Source organism: Delphinus delphis, chromosome 3, assembly GCF_949987515.2.
Source record: "Delphinus delphis chromosome 3, mDelDel1.2, whole genome shotgun sequence".
In the NCBI taxonomy this organism is placed as follows: Eukaryota; Metazoa; Chordata; class Mammalia; order Artiodactyla; family Delphinidae; genus Delphinus; species Delphinus delphis.
The window spans coordinates 47,757,097-47,772,867 of NC_082685.1; the positions used below are offsets into that span (position 1 = coordinate 47,757,097).

A 15,771-nucleotide genomic window follows, 5' to 3' on the forward strand; every position below is an offset into this window, starting at 1 on the left:
TTCCCTCTCCTCTGAATCTTGGAATTTATGTGAGCCCCAAGTTACAACCTAGAGATGATGATCCAATAGCGGCTGCACCCAAATTCGCCCCAGCGGTCAGTCTTCCTTGAACAGGAACTGTTTTGAGGGACTTCAATTTCTAAGTTCTAGAAAGGGATGACAGTAAGTTTGATCTCACCAAGTTCAAGAGTTTGGTTACCTAGATTGCAGCGTTGGGAGGGATCCTGGGTTTATGGGAAAGGATGCCGCAGTGATTAATAATGTCCATCATGGCCATGGGCATGGCGAGCGGCCAGCCGATGGCTGGGGCCATCCTGAGACCACTTCCTAGACATCCTGCAATTTACATTTATATCACACTTCATGACTTGCAAGGAGCTTCCACATCCTTAGCATCATGTCATTCTCACCACAAGCCTATGAGTTAGGTCTTTATAGATGGGAAAACTGAGGTTGTGTCCTATGTCTGAGGGGCCACAGCCAACTGACATCACCTCCACTGTTGCCTCCAAGCCCTCAGCAGCCTCCTGAAACCACTGGGGGTTCCACTGGCTCCCCTTCTTCCAGAAACAGGAAACCAAGTCATTACCCACCCACCAGGCCTTTAGTTACCTGCTTAACATAGTTTCCTCTATGACTTGCATACCCCTTTGTCTCCTAATCCAGAGAACACAGCAGCAGTGTACAACTGCTGCTAACAGCCTCACACACCCCACCTAACACACCCTCAAAAATCCCCTCTTCCCTGGAGCAGCCTCTGCATTTGCCTTAACACATTCCAGAATCATGACTTGCTCACACCTACTCCCTGGCCCAGCCAAAAGTCTCCTGGGAACCTCTCCACTGCCCCGACAAGCCCTCATTCCCCTGCTAGAGAGGGCTCCCAGGGGTTCATTGCCCAAGATAACTCAGCTCCCAAGCGTGGAGAAATAAAAGCTGACTGGTCGGCTGTTGTATCTCTTTATACCACAGGAAGGAAGTGAACTTCTAGGTCAGGCGGTTCTGGACTCTCCAGTGTGCCTCCATGCAACCACACAGCGCACAGGTAAAGCTCACCTGGGGGACCCACTCCCATGGGCAGGACCAGACGGAGCACAGGTAAGATTGGCCATAAGCAAGTCCTGGCCAATCAGCTGTGACCTGCCATCCCAGGTGTTGTGACTCAGGTTGGAACGCCCTCTTCATGCAGACATAATGAGCCGTCCTGGTTGGAGCCTTTCATGTTCATCCACGCCAGGCACTCTGCAAGGCCCACCTACCTCTTCTGGCTGCCTTCTGGGTGCCCTTCACCCCAGCCTGGCCTGATTTCCCCATCCACCCCACCTTCTCTTTGCTTCTTTTCCCTCCCAGGGTCACAGCCTCTAAGCCTCTTGGAACATGGGTCCAAGGAGGGCACCCTAAGAGGGCAGACTCCAGCCCCACAGAGCTGGACCTGGGGCCCTGGCCAGGAAGCTGGAAGGCACATAGCCCCTCTGTCCGTTCACTTCCACAAGGCTCCATTCTGGGTTCCCCTTCTTGTCCTGGGCCTCCAGGACAGTCACCTGCTGGCCTGCCTGCAGACTCACTTCATGGCTGCTTCTGGCCACAAAGGGGTACACTGCCACCACCTGAAACACACGGGGAGCAACACAGAAATGGTCAGGGTGGGAGGACAGACAAACCTGACCTAGAGAAGCTGTTTATCCTCTTCCCTCCCACCCGACTCAGTCCCCATCGCTGAGCAGTCATTGCCTTCCAAATACATCCTTTGTCCAAAGCCATCAGCTACTTCCGCTACTCCCACTAATAGCTACTATGTGGCAGGCTCTTTGCCTGGTTTTGATTTTCACAATTCTCTAATTCTGTTTGCCCCATTTTTCAGATAAGGAAATAGAGACTCAGAGAAGTCAAGGAACTTATTCAAAATCACAGAGGAGTGAAGCTGGCCTGTCTGACCTCAGAAGGGGTGTTCTCAGTCCACTGCTGCCATCTCACCGAGCAGGGGATGCAGCATCCCTTCCCCACAACCCTCCTCAGATCAAAGGGTGTCATCTGCCCAGGCCAGTTTCCCAGCTTGGAGCAGAGACAGGAAGGAGGTTAGGTGACTTTGTTGAAAGGCAAAAAAAAAAAAAATTGGAGGAGAGGGCATTTGTTAGGCTGATATTTCACCTCCCTGGGCCTCATTCTCATCATCTGTGAAATAGAAGTAATGATATCCTTCCCTCCAGGTAATTGTGGGAATTTAATGAATGGATGCCTGTGCCTGGTACGTAGTAAGGGCTCAACAAATGCAGGCTGCTTTCGCTATTTTTACCATGACTTTTATTACTGTGTGCCAAGGCTCAGGAACTATCAGGGGCAAGGGGGAACTGGGATGACCCCACGTGAGTCCCATTGAGCAGCCCCACGACCAAAGAGGAAGCGGCTGCTGTGTCTGGGCAGATGGACAGCTGAGCTCACCACATGAGCCCCTGGGCGGGTGTTCCGGGACACTACTCACACTGGCGGCCACTGGGATTGAGTTGGGTGGCGAGGCTCTCTGGTGGGATCCCTGTGGGTTCTTTGCTGATGGGTGGGTATGTCCAACAGGAGGCAGCCCTGGTGTACCACTTCTAGCTAAGGCTCCCGGCACTGGCCTGAGAGCCCTCCCAGCATGTGCCACAGCTGTACATCACAGCTTCCGCAGGCTTCTATGCAGCCCTCCTGCAGCCCACTCCAGGCTCCCTCAGCCACCCTGGCCTGCGGCATCCCCTGGCTCTTCACTGCAAGCCTCTGGGCTCCCACCCCTCAGCCTGGGTCCTTTCTGTTGTTCATCCATCACCTGTGAAGCTCCTCCTTTATAACTGTGAGTGCAGCCTCCATTTACTGAGGCTCACATATGCCAGCCAGCTAACTACCTCAATCAGCCCTCACAGCGACCCCACTAAGCTTCTGCCCCGAAAAGCCTTCCCAACACTTTTTGTTTTGAGATATAATTCACATGCATACATTCACCCTTTCAAAGTGTACAATAAAGTAGTTTTTAACATGTTCGCAAGGTTATGCCACCATCACCATTATCTAATTCCAGAACATCTTCATCATCTCAAAAAGAGACCCTAGACCACTTAGCAGTCACTTCCCATTCCCCCTGCCCCCAGCCTCTGCCAACCACTGATCTACTTTCTGTCTCTATGCAATTGTCTATCCAGGACATTTCGTATAGAGAATCATACATTACATGGCCTTCTCTATCGAGCTACATGTGGTAGCATGTGTCGGCACTTCATTCTTTCTTGTGGCTAAATAATATTTGATTGTGTGGATGTGCCACATTTTGTTTATTCCTTCATCAGTTGATGGACATGGGTTGTTTCCACTTTGGGGCTGTTATGAATAACGCTGCAACGAACATGCATGTACAAGTTTCCCATGGCTTTTTTTTTTTTTTCCGGTACGCGGGCCTCTCCCTGTTGTGGCCTCTCCCGTTGCGGAGCACAGGCTCCGGAGCGCAGGCTCAGCGGCCATGGCTCACGGGCCTAGCTGCTCCGTGGCATGTGGGCACGAACCCGTGTCCCCTGCATCGGCAGGCGGACTCTCAACCACTGCGCCACCAGGGAAGCCCTCCTCCCATGGCTTTTAAGGGAAAGCCAACACCCTCACCAAGGCCACAGGCCCGGCTGGCTAGCCCCACCCACCTCTCCAGCCCACCGCTCTCACCGTCCCAGCCCCACTGGCTCCACTCAGTTCCTCACTCACCCTGTCCTCCCCGGCGCTGGGCCTTTGCATTCGCTGGGCATGCTTTCTGGGAAGCTCTTCCCATCCACAACCCTTTATCCAATTACTTCCTAACCACCCTTCAAATCTGAGCAAAAGCGTGATTCTTCTCAGAAAGACCTTCCCTGAACCTCTCCCACACCTAAGGCTCTGGCACTTAGCACTAATAGAACTGTGATTATTTATATGATTATTTTATTAATTGCTGTTTTCCCCACCTCCCAGATTATAAATTTGAGGAAGGCAAGGGCCAAGGTTGACTTCTGCTCATCACTGCATCTCTTATTTAGCACAGTGCCTGGTGAATACTGAATAAATGAACAAATGCATGAACAAACGAATGAACGAAATAATCCCACGTGCTCTGCTAATGGGGAGCGAGGGACTAACTCCCTGCTCTTGATGTGGCAAGGACAAGAGGCTCCTTTCTCCAGGTCCCACCCTGGCCAGGACACTGGTGTGGCCACTGACCGAGGCCCTGGCCTCACAGGGTGGTAGTCCCTCTGGACAGGAGGAAAATCAAAGCCCCACTCCAGATGGCCATGGGGATGTGAACCCACCCGCCCTCTTCCAGGCTCACCTGGGTCACTGCTGGGACAGAAGGGACAGAGGCCAAGGTGGGCTCTGGTGTCTGACGTTGGGAGTCCCTGTGAGGCCTCGCCTGCCCTCTGAGCTCCTCCTCACGGGGGACCACGTGGTACAGCTCCAGTTTCCCAGCTGGCACGTACCCTCGATGTCCTGCAGGACACACAGAACGTTATCTGGCTGTGGATCACACTGCCCATCCCCTTCAGAGGTAGAGGAAGTCACCACCATTCACAGATGTGAATATCTTCAATACAGCTTCTTCACACTAAAATGGACCTCAAAAGGTTATCGCGGAACCTCACAAACTGCCCCCCACCCCGTACCCTGCACTCACTCTTTCTAGCTTCTGCTTGTTCATCCCAGTGACAGCGAGCTCATTCCCCATGGAGGCAGCCCACTCCATTTGGAACAGCTCTGGCAGAGATAAAAAGTTCTTCCTCGGGAAAAAAAAAACAGTTCTTCCTCGGACTGGTATGAAGACTATTTTCCTGGTGCTGGCACCACTGGTCTCCTTTCCAAGCAAGGCCACTTCCTCACCGCAGGACTGCCTTTCCCAGGAGGCAGAAATTCCCTTTCTCTTCTCCAAGTGCCCCCAATTCTTTCTCGTGTAACAGCTACTCCAGTGGTGCTCTGGTCGCTGTCACTGTGAATGGCCATCACCTCCTGAGAGCTTGCTTGGTGCCAGAACCAGCATCTGATCACCTAGTCTTTCCATCAACTCTTGAGGTCCATATTGTTATCTCCATTGTATGGCTGAGCCAACCGAGCTCAGAGAGGCTCCATAACTCCTCCGGGGTCATGCAGTTAGTACAGTGCAGAGTTGGGGCCCAAACCCGGTCCTCTTGACCCCAAGGACCTTGTTTTAATCCCCATTCAGCTGTTTTTCAACTTGAGTTAGGATTTTACCCTTTCATGATTCTTGCCAGATTTGTACCATCTTAATTTTTTTTAATAAACTCACTTTTTAAAACTTAGTGTTGTACTGTATAATAATGAATAAAATCATGGGTTTCTGTACTAGTTATATTTTTTCTAATACACATTAAAATACTGAATTAAAATAAAATATCTGAAGGGGGAAAAACTGTCGGCAGATCCCCTCCCAATAATCCTGTGTAACCCTCATCTTGTGGGTCACATGCCCCTCTGTGGAAGACACTCTGGTGGGCCTTCTCCTCCTGGGTTCATGGTGCTCCTTGCCTCCTGCCCTGCTCCCTCTCGGGGCCCCTACATCTGAGCAGCACACCAGGGTCATGACCAGCGCAGAGGGAACAGGATAACACCTCCCTTGTTCTGGATGTCAGACTTCTGTCTACACAGTCAGGATCTAAACGTCACTTCTCTGCGTATCTCCATCCCTTCTCCATTCCTTCAAAGTGATGCTGAGTTCTCTCCACACAACTCTGTCTACACAAATGATCTGTGAGGTCCCCAAGGCAGATCTTTGTCTTCCTTACACAGCACCCAGCACACAGTAGGTGCTTGATAATGGATATTGTAATGTAAGAGTGAATTTCTCTTTTTGGCATATCATGCACCACACTAAGCCAGCTGTACCCCATGCCCTCCATGTTCACCTATGTTCATTCCCATCCTGGATTTGGACCCCTGCCCACAAGAGTGCCTATGTCTCCCCACTGGCTCCTGTTGGACAGTTTTCCCAAAGGGCGGGGAAGTGCCCATGAAGTCCCACATACCTCCAGTGTCCACCAGCCATCGGCTGCTGTTGCCTTTGGTGTCCTTGTCCTGAAGGAGGGCTACGACGTGGCCCCGAGGCAAAGTCAGGTCCAGAGTCCCAGACCCGCTGATGTTGCTTGTCACCTGGTACAGCTTTCCTGGGCCATACCTGCTCAGGAGAGCCTGCACCTGGTGTTCAGCCCCTGGAAGGAGTGGCTGGGAGAGAAAGGACAGAGACAGGCACAGGTGTTGGAGCTGGAGTGTTAAAGCTGGCGCCAATGTTGGCCCACGTTCTGACAGCTAGGAGTCCTGGGCCAAGCCCACCTCTGCTGCCCATCGGTCCATCCCAGTCGGGGCAACCGTCTCCTCACTAATAGATGGCTGGATCAGATGAGAAACACATGCTCTTAGTATCCAAAGGCATTTCAGAAGAAACTTCTAACTTAACTTCTAAAATCCTTCTCTGGTCTAAATTTCTTGGGTTTTCTAAACTCCGAAGGCAGTTTCTGAGTCTCTCCATTACAGAACTCCAGGACTGGGGCCTCAATTCTGCCCATAGCATCAAGCTAAGCTGTCCCACAGGAAAATGCCTTACACATGTCTTTTAACCCCAATGAGCAAAACTATGAGCTTCATGTGGGCACCAGGCCTTACTCGCCTGGCATCTTAAACAGCTAGCACAGGGCCAGCATATGTAGACACATGTGTGAACAAAGAAAATGTGGTTTTTTATTCCATGCATTTTGAGTCCACAAGTATTTATTGAGCCCCCTACCATGTACAAGGCATGGTAAGCCTTGTGAATGGCATAGCAGAAACAGTTTTTCCCCGATGGAAATTGCCATCTAGTTGAAGAGAATGATTCAGTGCATTTTCAGAGCATCTAAAAATCTCCTGGCACTGCCTTTGTTTTTTCATTCACTGTTTCCAGCAAAAGTATCAACAAGAAGGGACTCAGGCGATTGTCCCCTTTTTGTAAAACAAAGAAGAAATTTAAAATGTTGGATATAGATTTATTATATATTCTCTCTCGCTAGATATATATGGATAGATATATATTCATCATAGTCTATATGATTATTTCCAGGTGGAGAGGTGCTGGGTGTAGGCAGGTAGGCAGAGGTGCCCTTCAGGGACATTTGGGCATGGACTCTGCCATTACCCCTACCTCCAATAGGTTCCTGAATCAGGATCAAGAACCAGGAGAACTCCAGGTTTCTAAACAGGCCCTCAAATGGAAGTGTAGAGACAGGGTAGCTCTTTTTCAGAATGGTGGTGTTAACAGGAGTATGGAGTAGCAAACGTTTGCCTTCTTTCTCAAGTCTCTGCCCCTACCTGTGCAGAGAACAGCAGTGCTCCCTGGAGGGACCGGGAGGCCTGTAAAGATCTCACTGGGACTCTCCTGTCCTGGGTGGCCACCTCACTCCTCTGGGTTCTGTACGCATAGCCAAATAAGTCAAGAATTTATAGGAGGGTGTGTGCATGTTGCAGGGGTGGGTGAGAGAAGGCGGGGAGGGTGGGGCTGGGGGGGGTCTCCTCTCTTCCTACCAACACACTAGGACTATGATGTTCCCATTTATTTTTTCTGTATCTTCTTTTTTTTTTTTTTCTGCAATCAGCATGGATTGCTTTTCCAATAAGAAAAATGTTATTTTGTCTTAAGTAGAAAAAGATAGAAGTTTCCATTACTCATCTGAGTGGCTGCTCTCTTCTTGATTTTCTGCACCCTTCCTCTCCCCAAGCTGCAGAGCCCATGCGGCAGCCCTGATGAGTCCTCTGCTGGGGCATCTCAGGGTGGGCGAGGAAGCGGGGATAGCTGTGGCCCCAGGAGGAGTCAGCCCCACTTGAAGTGCACATACACCTCTGATGGTCTTTGATGTCCTCTGTGCTCTGGCCAGATGCAAAGGCCGCCTGTATCTGTCCAGCTCTGCTGGGCTCCTTTACTGCCCCCCTGTGTCTCTCGGGCCCCTTCTCCCTTCTGGGGAATCTTGGAGCTGTCTCCTGACCCTTCACTTCACATCTCACATGTGACTAAATACAGTTTGTTTTCTCAAACCAGGTTTCATGATGCTCTGGGAGCCCGTGCTCCCTTCAGCTACTTCAGTTACTTTTCAAATATACTAAAAGTAACTACACAATATTTTATATATTCTTGAAGAATTCTTCAAGTGGACTGCAAGATACCCTTTTGTTATATTTTAGAGAAAAATGCTTTACCAAAAAAAAGACTTTGGCTGGCCAAGGTTTTGTAAACCACAATGCAGCTGAGATACTGTCCTTTGCAATTAAAAATTCCACAGCAAAAAGAAATTTTAAATGACTTCTTATTCAAAATTTTTAATTCATCTTGAATGCTAGTATTTGAAGCAGGTTCCATGAGAAGGTGGTGAGGAAAAGGTAAATTTTGAGAAAAATTTGAAGCTCCAAGTTTCAGGCTGTAAATGCCACTTAGCCATTATGATGTCTAATTTCACCTAAGAGTAAAATGTTTGCGTTTTCCTCTTCCTGACCTGCTCTTATGCTTACTGGCCATGAACAGTGTGTGTGTGTGTGTGTGTGTGTGTGTGTGTGTGTGTGCATGCACTCTTATGCTCACTGGCCATGAAGAGCGTGTGTGTGTGTGTGTGTGTGTGTGTGTGTACGCGCTCTTATGCTTACTGGCCATGAGGAGCGTATGTGTGTGCACTGTGTGTGTGTGCACACGTGCGCTCTTATGCTTACTGGTCATGAAGAGCATGTGTGTGTGCGTGTGTGTGTGTGCGCGCGCGCACACGCGTGCTCTTATGCTTACTGGCCATGAAGAGCTCGCGCGCGTGCGTGTGTGTGTGTGTGCACTCTTATGCTTACTGCCCATGAAGAGCGTGTGTGTGTGTGTGTGTGTGTGTGTGTGTGTATGAGATTCCCACCCGACCCCCACCCCCAGCTCACAGAGAAAGGAGAGGGGGAGGAACACTGGGACAAGAAAAGGGAAAGGAAATAGGGGATTGACCTCACTCCACTGGCAGGTGAAGGACTGGATAGTCTTTGCAGGGGAAGGAGGGACACTTACTTGTGTGGTGGGAGGTGGCAGCACTTTCTCGAAGTTCTCTTGAAAGGAGTGAAGCTGATGACTGGTCTGGCCCAGTGCATCCTCCACCAGCTTCCTGAAGGCTGGATCAGAGAGGTGGTGGTGGGGAAGCTAGGTGGGGACAGACACTGTCATCAGAGCCCTCCTTGGGAGAGAGGGGACAGGGAGACCCTGACAGCCACACCCCAGCCCTAGATGTGTTAGGATGGCCCTTTATGTCTTGGTCAGCTGTTGTTTTGGCCTGGCTACTGCCCCACCTTCCTTTAAGGAAGCGTCCTTCTCTGGGGGTCCAGCGGTATTGCCCCTCCTGGTGCCTGACCACAGGACTGGCCATCATGGCATCCCTTTTCCTAAGCACTGTGATCGGTCAGGGAGTAGATAGTGGAGCAGAGCAAGGCCAATTGGAAACCACCCATCAGATTTTTTTTTAATTTTTTAATTTATTTTTTACTTTTTCATTTTCATTTTATTTTTTACAGTAGGTCCTTGTTGGTTATCTATTTTTAAATATAGCAGTGTGTACATGTCAATCCCTAACTCCCACTCCCATCAGATTTAGTACATGAAGGCTGAGAATGAGAGGGTGACTCTTAGATTCTGAGATGTAAATGTAAACGCTTAGAGCTGTTGGGAGCCACTCTCTCCAACGTTGCAGAAAAGGCCTGCTTGACAATAAAACCAACCCAGAGAGGGAAACAGCCAGGAGACGGGAGTGAAAGTCAGAGCTTCGACAACACTGACTGCAGCTAGGCAACACTGACTGCAGCTGGGCCCGAGGCTTGATCCCCTCCTTGGCCTCCCAGTTATACAGGTCTTTATGCCTGAGCTGGTTTGGAACCCGAGGAGCTCTGAATGATGGTGCATCCCGGGACCTTGGCCCTGTTGGTCATCTCCTGCATTCTCATCAGACAGCCTAGGAGTGACCAGGGCCCCACAGCTAACAGAGACATGTCCTCTCTGCTGGTCACCAAAATCACCACACTTCATTCTAGCTCAGAGCCTTTCCCCTACCCCCAGGATGAAGACAGATTGAGGTTCTACCATGTGGGCCTTTCCCAGGCTCCACAGGACTGTCCAGGTGAATGGGCCATGCGACACACACAGGAAGCTGGCATCAATCATTGACAGGCCCTAAGATTCTGTATTACAGGATCAATCAAGAAATGTCCTCTTTCTGGGACTTCCCCAGCAGTCCAGAGTTTAAGACTCAGTGCTCCCAATGCAGGGGGCACGGGTTCGATCCCTGGTCGGGGAACTAAGACCCCGCATGCTACACGGCGCAGCCCCACCCCATCCCCCAAAAGAAAGAAAAAAGAAAAAAAGAAATGCCCTCTTTCTGCTCTTATGAAGTTGACTTCCCCTGGACAGAAAACTAGAGGGTGAGAGAAGAATGAAAAGATCATCTAATCAAATTTACCCTCTGCCTTCAGGAAAGAGCAATGCTTCTTTTTGCAGATGGTTCAGGCTTAATTCAAAAAGAGTGTCTGAGACAGAACTCTGTACTAAATGCTGTGAGGGCCAAAAAGAAGAAAAGCTCAATGAGGGGAACCGGCTTCATCCATCAGGCCAGCAGGAGGCAGGCTCTGATAAGTGCTTAGCAGAAGCACATCCTAAGGGCTGCTGGGGTACAGAGGATGGGAAGGTGGGTTCTCCCACCTGGAGGAGGGGGATTCTGAGAGCTTCATGGAGAGATTCATTCATTTGTCACATATTTGGGCAGGCCCCACCATAGGCCAGGCACTGCGAAAGGCATGGGGGCAACAGGGAGGGACATTCCAGGCTGAAGAAGGAGTCTGTGCAAAGGGACCGTGGTCACACTCAGAAGTGGTGCACTGGAAGTGGAGGCTGCAGATACAGAGGGGGACTATGGGCTGTAAAGGTAGTGATGGGGGTGGGTGGCAAATTTTAGAGGAATTTTTATGCAACAGATTGGATGGGGAAAGCTGAGCTGGGGCACATGAAGCACAGGAGACAGCATGCGGTATGAGCAGTACCGAAATTTCTCCAGAGCTTAGATCCACAGGCCATTAAGCTCTGATGTTGATATCAGAGAGAGATTTCTTTCCTATACCAACCCAATCTTCAAAATTCTAAAATCAAAGTTTGCACTTGGAGATTTGTCTAAACCTCTTTGTGACCTATTTATGCTTTCAGCAGACAGCTCCTTTTACAGGCTGTCAGGCGCTATGGTTCAGAGCCCAGGCTCTGAAGTTGAACTGCCAGGATTCAAACTGAGCTATTAGCTGTGTGCCTTTGGGCAAGCTGCTTAACCTCTGTGCCCTGGCTTCCTTTTGAAACGAGAATAATAATAATATCTATTCTGTAGGGTTATTGTGAGGATTAAGTGAAACAATATATGGAAAGTGTTCCAAACAGATGTACCATAAGGGCTCACAAGGAGGCAGCTGCTAGAAGTAGTAACAGTGGCAGGAGCACAGCTTGAGACATTTACTCCTGACTGTGTAGAAAGGACCCTGTCTTCTCTGTTACCTACTTCTTTTTGTTTTGTTTTGTTTTGGCTGCATTTGGTCTCCGTTGCTGTGCACAGGCTTTCTCTAGTTGAGACGAGCGGGGGCTACTCTTCGCTGCAGTGTGCAGGCTTCTCATTGTGGTGGCTTCTCTTGTTGTGGAGCACGGGCTCCAAGCGCACAGGCTTCAGTAGTTGTGGCACGTGGGCTCAGCAGTTGTGGCTCACAGGCTCTAGAGCGCAGGCTCAGTAGTTGTGGCACACGGGCTTAGTTGCTCTGCGGCATGTGGTATCCTCCCGGACCAGGGCTTGAACCCGTGTCCCCTGCATTAGCAGGCAGATTCTTAATGACTGCACCATCAGGGAAGTCCCATCTGTTACCTACTTCTAATACACTCCAGGGAGTGGCCCCAAGGCCTGTATTTTCCCAGCAGAGTCTCCTGTGCTTCTGAGTCCCAGAGCCTGAGAGTGGCCTGGAGTCCCAGTTCCACTCTTGCTTTCATGATCTGACTCTATTAATGGAGGGAGAACAGGCATAAGAGAGATCCAGAAGGTCCCCACAACCTCCTCCTAAGCACCTGTTGGAAGGCCCAGACCAGCCCCTGCAAACAGCTGGCTGAAGGGGCTGGCTATACCCCAGGCACACCCCAGTCCCAGAGGCCTTACCTGGGCCAAACTGCCCTCTGCTCTCTGCAGCACTTGCTTTGCAAGGTCCCTCTGGAGGGTCACAAATGTGCACAGGATCTGGCCCAGCCACCGCACGGCCAGCTGCTTAAACTGTGGGAGCTCAGCCACTAGCAGGGAGTTGAGTGCCTCGTACATGTGCCGGGCCGCCTCTTCCTCATAGGTCATGCTGCCCACCTCCAACAGCTTCTCTTCCACCCTCTCAAAGTCCAGTAGTTTGTCCAGACGCTTCTTGATCAGATTCTGAGGGCCGGCCAAGGCTTTGGCCAGGCTGCACAATGGCTGCCACACCAGGGCTTCCAGCCGCTGCTTCTGTGGGGAGAGGTGAACTTGGGAGTTGAGGAAGGAGGTGGCAGAGGGCGGGGCACAGGGAGAAGGGGCTTTGGATGTGGCAGGACTGGGCTCCAGTCCCACCCTCACTGACCAGCTGTGACCTCTAGCACGACATCCAACCTTTCTGGGCCTCAATGTGCCCATCTGAAAAATAGGGACAATGTATGTAACAAGCAGAGTGCCTAGCACAGAATAAGTATTCAATATATATGTCATTTCTTAATACGGTTACTGTGCACAGATGCTGAAAAATTTTGTATGGAATGGTGGTCAAAAGCATAGTTCTTGGGGCACAGATCCTTGCCATTGACCATCTGAATAACCTGGGAGGTCACCCTCTCTGAGCCTCAAGCTCTCATCTGCAGAATGGAGCTATTAATAGTATCTACACTGTAAGCTGTGTTGTGAGGACTAAATGAGGGAAAGAATGTAGAGTTTAGCACAGTGCTTGGCAGATAACAAGGGTCAGTAAACACTAGCTGGGGCTATTTTCATCAGGAAAATGCACTAATAATAATCTCTGCCCTGCTGACTACCCAGGACTGTTATGGATGTGACAGTCGTGGAAAAGGCCTGGCTTCTAAATATTATTCTTATAGGCTCTGCCACCTGCCTAAAAAAAGAAAGGAGAAGTTCCGCTCACAAACTCAGGGAAGGTCTGGAGCTGCAGGTCTCTTGCCAGGTAACAGTACTGCACCACAGGCCCCCCAGGGATGTCCAGATCGTATTCCTGGGGCCGGAAGCGGAGGAAATCCTAGATGGGATCAAATGAGAGAGCCAATTATGTCCCGTCGTCACCATCTCACACCTGAATCCCCCTCCACCACAGACCGGAAGAAGTGCCCAGGCTGTCTGTACACCCTCCCTGTGTCTGCACACAGCCTATTCTATCCTTGCACAACTTAGGTGATTAGAAAGTTCCTCCTTAGACTGAGCCAACATCTTTCTCCCTATTCAGTGCTGCCTCAACTTCACACATTTACATATCTCCTTTGTGACTTTTCTTGCCATGTCCATGTTCCTCGAGTTCTATTAATATTTTTCCTTAAACGAAATTGGGTCATTTGTAGAGACGTGGATGGATCCAGAGACTGTCATACAGAGTGAAGTAAGTCAGAAAGAGAAAAACAAATATCGTATATTAACATATATGTGGAACCTAGAAAAATGGTACAGATGAACCAGTTTGCAGGGCAGAAACAGAGACACAGATGTAGAGAACAAACGTATGGACACCAAGGGGGGAAAGTGGTGGGGGTGGTGGTGTGATGAATTGGGAGATTGGGATTGACATGTATACGCTAATATGTATAAAATAGATAACTAATAAGAACCTGCTGTATAAAAAAATAAAATAAAATTCAAAAAAAATAGTTTTCCTTAAATCAACCTAGCATCCCTATTTAAATCAATGCATTAAAAAAAACCACCTTATGGGGAATTACCTGGTGGTTCAGTGATTAGGACTTCATGCTTTCACTGCCAAGGGCCTGGGTTCAATCCCTGGTCGGGAAACTAAGATCCTGCAAGCCGCATGGCACGGCCAAAAAAAAAAAACCACCTTATGATACTCCCATAAAGGGAAAGCCAGTAATAATTGCCATAAATAAGCATGTAAGAATAACTGCTATAAAAACAATGCTATTAAGTTCTGTCTGGGCGTGATGGCCTGATGAAGGTTTCCAGCCGGAGACTTGTTCTGTCTGTTTATTTAAGACATGTCAGAAAAAGAGGCTTTTCCTGGACTCTGAGGATTAAAAGAGAGAGTCATTTTCTCACTGTGGGATTCCATGTCAACACTGTATCCGTCGTGTAAGTCCTGCATTTACGGAAATACAGCCTTAAAGCTTCCAAATATCTGTTCTACTCTGCAAAGCCAGATGTGTCTCTCATGGGCCTCTGGTTTCTCTCTTTCAGGGCCCCTCCATTCTTTCTCTGAGGGCCTTCCTCTTCTGCCTCACTGTGCTGTCCAGATCTTTCCTCTGGGGGGCCCAAGATGGAGCAGGAACAAGCAGGGAACGTGCCCCACAGTGAGGAACATAGAACTACAACCTCCCTCCTTCTACATACTTTCAATAATGCCACCCCAAATCCTATTATCCAAAGAGTCTGTTATCGTCTGACTGAGCTGGTTTGTGCAAATGGACGTGATTGAGAACAAAACCATGCAAAAGGGGCAGAGTGGATGGAATGAGTCAGCATCCATGACAAGAATGAAGGGGGAATTTTGGTGAAAGGAAAGTGATGTGCTGGATGGGAATGCAAACTAGTGTCCCTGTGGGCTGAATGTGGTTTGCAGAAATATATTTTCTTGGGCCCACATAACATTTAAATTCTTAGTTAATTAGCTGCTCACATGAACACATGGTGAGATTTCACCTAAAGGTCTGAATTTCCAGTTTTCTTCTTCCTTAAAATCAGAAGAACTGGCAGCACTGGGTCCACATTCCCGCACAGTAACAACTCCTGTGAGCCAAGGAATACCTCACCCCTTTCATTTTATCCATTCATGCATTTATTTGGTCATTCACACTCCAACTATTACTACATACTGAACTCTACCAAAAAAGTCTCATAAATAGACAATAGGCCTTATACACCTGCACACTTCAGTCAACAATATTACCTGCCTGGTCCCTTTGAGCACCTGTGTTTGTCACCCCTGCTCTCCCTCCAGAGGGCTCTGATTCCAGTGAATTCTGACCCTACCCAGTGAGAACACGGCCCCACTGAGAACTCAATGAACTCAGAAGGTGCCCCAGTCAGATGACCTGTGGGCTGAGGAGTGCTTGTGAACGGCCCCTCTTCTGGCCTCCAGCCAGCAACTGTATGCCCTCTTCCATTTGGTTCCTGAAGTTGGTGTCTTTGTCAGCTTGTTCAATGGGCCCTGCATGACTCCTGCCCAGGGATCCCAGCCCCGCCCCACCCTACCCACTATTAACCACAGGATCCTCACCTCCAAATTATCCAGGTACGCAGCCACATTGTTCTTCAGCTCAGTCACACACAGCGACACCCAGTGGAAACTCTCTTCTAAGTCATCAAATTCCTTGTCTTCTGTCTGAGAGTAAAGTTATGCTTATGAGGGCCGAGAACATCCACATGGGGCCAGTGTACACCCATTTCCCAAGTCCTTACCAGGGACCACCTTTCCACAGACCCACCCCTCAGAGCCAGTTCCTCCAGCCCCAAAACTGAGTGGGACAGTTAGAGGCAGTAA

At 49.5% G+C, this 15,771-nt stretch overlaps 1 protein-coding gene across 5 annotated transcripts in view; it reads right to left on the reverse strand.

Moving 5' to 3' along the window:
- Positions 1–924: 924 nt before the first annotated feature.
- ARHGEF37 (Rho guanine nucleotide exchange factor 37) overlaps positions 925–15,771 on the reverse strand; it is a 73,533-nt gene continuing 58,686 nt past the window's right edge. For all 5 annotated transcript variants that reach the window (XM_060008547.1, XM_060008549.1, XM_060008550.1 and 2 more), the window contains exons 7-13: positions 15,508–15,612; positions 13,195–13,305; positions 12,201–12,530; positions 9,050–9,178; positions 6,021–6,216; positions 4,316–4,473; positions 925–1,607 (exon numbers count right to left, since the gene is read on the reverse strand). In XM_060008547.1, coding sequence (XP_059864530.1) covers positions 1,398–1,607; positions 4,316–4,473; positions 6,021–6,216; positions 9,050–9,178; positions 12,201–12,530; positions 13,195–13,305; positions 15,508–15,612 — 1,239 coding nt within the window. In that variant the 3' untranslated portion in view covers positions 925–1,397. The remainder of the gene's footprint in view (positions 1,608–4,315; positions 4,474–6,020; positions 6,217–9,049; positions 9,179–12,200; positions 12,531–13,194; positions 13,306–15,507; positions 15,613–15,771) is intronic.